At 54.2% G+C, this 5018-nt stretch overlaps 1 protein-coding gene across 1 annotated transcript; it reads left to right on the forward strand.

Moving 5' to 3' along the window:
* Positions 1 to 705: 705 nt before the first annotated feature.
* On the forward strand, positions 706 to 4309 carry NCS57_00260900 (uncharacterized protein; the record flags this gene model as incomplete). The annotated part of the gene is made up of 3 exons (XM_053052635.1): positions 706 to 1024; positions 1087 to 2446; positions 2497 to 4309. The coding sequence occupies 3 exons, from the start codon at positions 706 to 708 to the stop codon at positions 4307 to 4309; spliced, it is 3492 nt and encodes a 1163-aa protein (XP_052917881.1).
* Between the last annotated feature and the right edge of the window lie 709 nt (positions 4310 to 5018).

Consider the following 5018-nt stretch of genomic DNA (forward strand, 5'->3'; position numbering starts at 1 on the left):
GGTTGGCGCTACAAGCGGTCTAATAGCATCACCATTGGATTTGCCTTGCATTAGCTCACTTGCATCAAGAAAAAACAGAGAAAGAAGAGGTCCTCTAAGTCACTGAACTTCCTTGATTTTCAAGGCAATGGAAGTCGACCGTTCGTTCGGTGGAACCCCCCGTCATCAGCCAGATAGAACCCTGCCCACCACTCCTGGCCCTAGAGCCGCTAAACCATTAGCTCGTCCAGGGGCCCCGTCGTGATACTGGGTGCTCTCGCTAGCGTCCATCTTGTGCGCGACAGCGCCCCGGGCCTGGCCTGGACGGGCAAGTTCTGAGTTGGATGGTGGACGGGATGGAGGTTGTGCTGTGTTGTGTTGGATGGACCCCGTCTGACCTTCCCATCCTGCTCCGTCGCTCGCCTTCCTCCAGCCTCGAGCCTCGACGCCGACGACCTCCTGGGCCTGGGTTCTTTTGTTTTTTCCTTTTTCCTTTCCTTTCCCTTTTCTTCAAGTTCCGTCTCTATTGTCTTATTCCCCAACTAATTCCCCACACCCGTCGCGGAGATCCCGTTCTCTCGCTTCCGTTCCTTTCATCAACCCCCGTCAACGCCATCCCCCTCCATGGCGCGTTGAGACGATATCGAGCAAGGCGTCAAGCTTGCACCATACGGGCGACTGCGACTGCGACTCCTCCCCAACTTGCAAACACCAACATTGGATCCAATGTTCTCCTCGCTGCTGCGTCGTCCTAGGGCTGGCCCCCGTCGAGTCGACCGTCGCCGCAACTCGAGTCCTTCTCCCTCGCCCGGTCCTGCTCGTAGGCGCTACACTCTCGAACGACATGCCACAGCCGATTTCACAGAAGCCGATGATGACGACGCCGATGATTCCCACGACGAGGGCATGACCCGGTTCCACAGTAACGATCGACATGTTGACGATGATGGTGACGAAGAAGACGACCAAGACGATGGACAGGACGAAGATGGGAGAAGACGGGGTGGCCTGCCTGTTCTACCTTTGTTTTCTGCCAGCCACCTGGGTGTGTACCCCAAACATGGAACAAGAATGGTGTTTTTGACTAGTATTCTGACTGTTGTACAGATTCACTTCCTGTATACAGCATAACTCATGCTATTCGAGTGGTTGTTAGTGCCCGTACCGAGACGACGCTTTCCTGGGATCAACTCCGATCTCCTCAGGTTTCTCAGTTTCTTGTGAAACCTATGCAGCAGCAAATCCGAACTCAGCACTTCACCCGCGCCACTTTGTATGCCCTCATGGCAAACTGCCTCCAGTTTAACAAGGAGGGCGAACGATATCCAGGCAATGCAGGAATCAGTAGTACTCGCGCCAAGGTTTGCGAGTTGCTAGCTTTGAAGCTACTCAAAGAGTACAACACTCGGGAGCTCATCGATGCCCTTGCCTACGACTTTTACCCCCTGCAAGGCTTGCCTGGAGCTGGGGTACCAAACTCACCTCGTAGGACACCACCTTCGCCCAAGCTACCCCTGATTGCGTCCCGAACATCAACCCTCGAGGTTGCGATCCGAGCCTCGGCCAAGCACTTTCTCGCCCACCCTCTTGTCGTCCAACAGCTGGAGGCTATCTGGAGCGGCGCCATTACCTTTCACTCGTCCGCCGACAGCCTACATCGTGAACCACCACCGGACGCAGGTCGCAATGGAAATGGGCACATTGGCAAGGCGGATGACAGGACGCCCTTGCTGGGGCATCAGTCTATAGATTCGCACTATGTTCCACCAGGGCGACGTACGGCCATACTCTACGACCCTCGACAGGCGTCTCTTTTCAAGCTTTCTCGACTCCGAGTTCCTCGCTATAGATCGTTTCTCTCTACGATATCTCTCGCAGTCTTGATTTGCCTCTTCCTTGCCGTTCTCACGGAACGTTCAGTCCAGATCACCGGCCTAGAATTGGTTTTTTGGTTTTGGAGCGCAGGATTTATGCTGGATGAGCTCGTCGGTTTCAACGAGCAGGGATTCGCCCTCTACATCATGAGTTTCTGGAACATCTTTGACCTGGGCATCCTTCTGCTGCTCATCGTCTACTACTGTATGCGAGCATACGGTGTTTTTCTGGTAGATCCCCACCATTGGAACGACATGGCCTACGATGTGCTTGCAGCCAACGCGATCCTCCTTCTCCCGCGCATCTTCAGCATCTTGGATCACTACCAGTACTTTTCACAACTCCTCATCGCCTTCCGGTTGATGGCCGTCGATCTCGCTGCTGTTTTCATCCTGATCTTGATCCTCTGCAGCGGCTTTTTCTTCTTCTTCACGCTATCTAAGAACTCGTTTGGCGCCAGTGACGTTGCCTATAAGATCTTTCAGATTCTTATGGGATTCACACCAGCGGCCTGGGAGGTGTGGGATGCGTACAACTGGCTGGGGAGGGGCCTTTTGGTCCTATTCCTGAGCATCACCCATTTCCTGGTTGTGTAAGTCCGCTATCAATCATGCGCATTTCTCTTGCTAACTACCCATCCAGGACTATCCTGATTACCGTCTTGACAAACTCGTTCATGGCAGTGTCGTCCAATGCCAATGAAGAACATCAGTTCCTCTTTGCCATCAACACCATCTCCATGGTTAAGAACGACGCATTGTTCTCGTACATTGCCCCCAGCAACATCTTTGCCTGGCTCCTTATGCCCCTTCGGTATTTCATGCCGTTGAGGCTGTTTGTCTGGCTGAATCGGACCGTGATCAAGGCCACACATTTCCCAGTGCTCTTCTGCATCTATCTGTACGAGAGATACTGGCTGGCACCATCCATGTACGAGCCGACTGATCTGGTGGAACACCCAACCCGTGACCGAGGTCGAGCAATTTCTTTCATGGACCCAGCGAGCAGGGCAGCCATTTTCAGCCCCAGTGTAAGGGTTCGTGAGGAGTCGGTTGCTGGTTTCCAGAAAGATCGAGCTCTCGAGGAGGTGTTCTTGCGAGTCCCCGATCCCGTCACGCTCAGGACACAGAGGCGGAACGAAAGACGCAAGACACAGACGGCCATCCGTAATTGGATGGATCAGCATGACGACACTGGTACTTCGCCAGGCAACTGGCCAGCAATGGACAGTGCCATGCCTCCTTGGCAAAGGAGGATGAGTGTGGGCTTTGATCGCGCAACAAATCTGAGACGCGTCTCTGATGTTAGATCAACGGCGAGTGATCCTGCTGATCGAATGTCCAATGCAGGCCAAACCCTCCGACCCTCCCATTTCTCGAGGACTCGGTTGACTGCTGAGATGGCCGAATACAAGGACCAGACGGATGCGGATGCGGATGGCGATGATGAGCTGGTCACAAATGACGAGGACGAAGACGATCATGGCACGAATGCTGGGCGGAGTCAAGCAGCCAGCAGCCATCGAATTGATGAGGAACCAGAGGATGGATACTTCACGCCAATGCCTGGCAACTTTGGAAAACTCGCCTCATCTGTAAGCTCATCGGGCAAGGGTGCTCCAACTCCCCGAGCAAGAAGAGCTGGCCATAACCGAACGCTGTCGACCAACACGATACTATTCAACCCACAAGATATCAAGCAGATTCAGGGCGCTTCGCCGGTGTCACCTCCCCACGGAGCACAGTCTCGCCCAAGAACGAGTGGACGCACAACCGCTGGAGAAAAGACGCCACGACGCAGCTCACCCCGTCGCTCCTTGTACGTGGCGAACACAAAGCCTCGGCCAACAATGCCGCCACGGGGTATGACGGAAGCGGGAGGTGTTAGTCGGTCCGCCCTGCTCAGTATCGAGCCGCGAAACCGTCCAAAGGATATCAGGAGGCTCTCGTCGTTAGATTTGAGCACCATGTCGGACCACCTAGGTGCAGGCGATCCCATTGGAGCCATGCCCGGAAGCTTCCAGACGCAGATGGCGATGGCGATGATGAAGGACAACCGGCTGCGGGCGGCCGGAGGTGATACAGGGGATCGTGATAGGATGGGAAGGCTGGTGCTGGCTCGAATGAAGACACTAGAGGAAAGCTTTGCAGATATCATCAAGGAGATGCGGGACCTGAAGAACTCATCCACGGCCCCTACGACCCGGCGTAACTCTTCGGGTGACGAGGCCAGAATGGCCCCGTTGATTGAGGTTGCTGGACGGGATCGACTACGGAAGTACAAGCTTGAGAGCGGGAACCGAAAGGTAGCAGCGTCTAAGCGACCTGCCAGTCGGAGAAGTATGAAGGAGACAGGCCTGTGGGATCACAAGGCCAAGGGGAAGGAGGTGGCATACGAGTCAGACGATGAAGCGGAGACGGACGACAGTCTCTTTCAGAAGGGCGGCTCACTGTAAAAGGAACCTCATGGGGAGCATATATGGCGTTGCGGAATCATGTTTCATGGCTGAGGGGATGCCAGGTTTGGGACGATACAAGGATCAATATATAGGACGGGGCGGAATAATTGTAGGGGTTAATTGTGTATATACCGAACGCTGTTCAGATGCATCATTGATACGGACGTTTCCATGTTGGCGATGTCGATACCAATCAGGTCGTCTTCTGTGTATTCCCACCAGAACCTCTTCCATTTATTGTGACATAGCAGTTTCGGGACAAGGGAACCGGTTTCTAATGCTGAAATAGCACCCTCTGAATGGGTTGTAGTTCTTACGGCAGGATAATTGCCGTCAAAGATCAAGTCTCGAATGTGCCGGGTTCACCGCCACCGTCTTCATGTTTGTATTCTTGGCGTTTCCAGCTCAAGTGAACGGCTGCACTTTGTCGCGGTTGGAGTAGAGTCTGTTGTCGACCAAAGAGGGAGGGTAGTGTTAAGGACTAGATGCCACCGCCACTACGGTCGACCGAGACATAGCCATGGGGTGCTTTGCGGGTTCGTTGCTCGATGTCGTTCTGGTTGAGAGCGGCAGCTTGGTACCTGAAGGCAACGGCGGTGGCAGCAGCAGCGGCGGCGAGGGCAAGGACGGCTTTACCACGCCTGGATTCGCGTGTTAGATAACATAGAGAGGAAGGTTGGTAACTTACAAGAAGGGTCGAGTGGAG

Source organism: Fusarium keratoplasticum, chromosome 2 (assembly GCF_025433545.1).
Source record: "Fusarium keratoplasticum isolate Fu6.1 chromosome 2, whole genome shotgun sequence".
NCBI classification, from domain to species: Eukaryota; Fungi; Ascomycota; class Sordariomycetes; order Hypocreales; family Nectriaceae; genus Fusarium; species Fusarium keratoplasticum.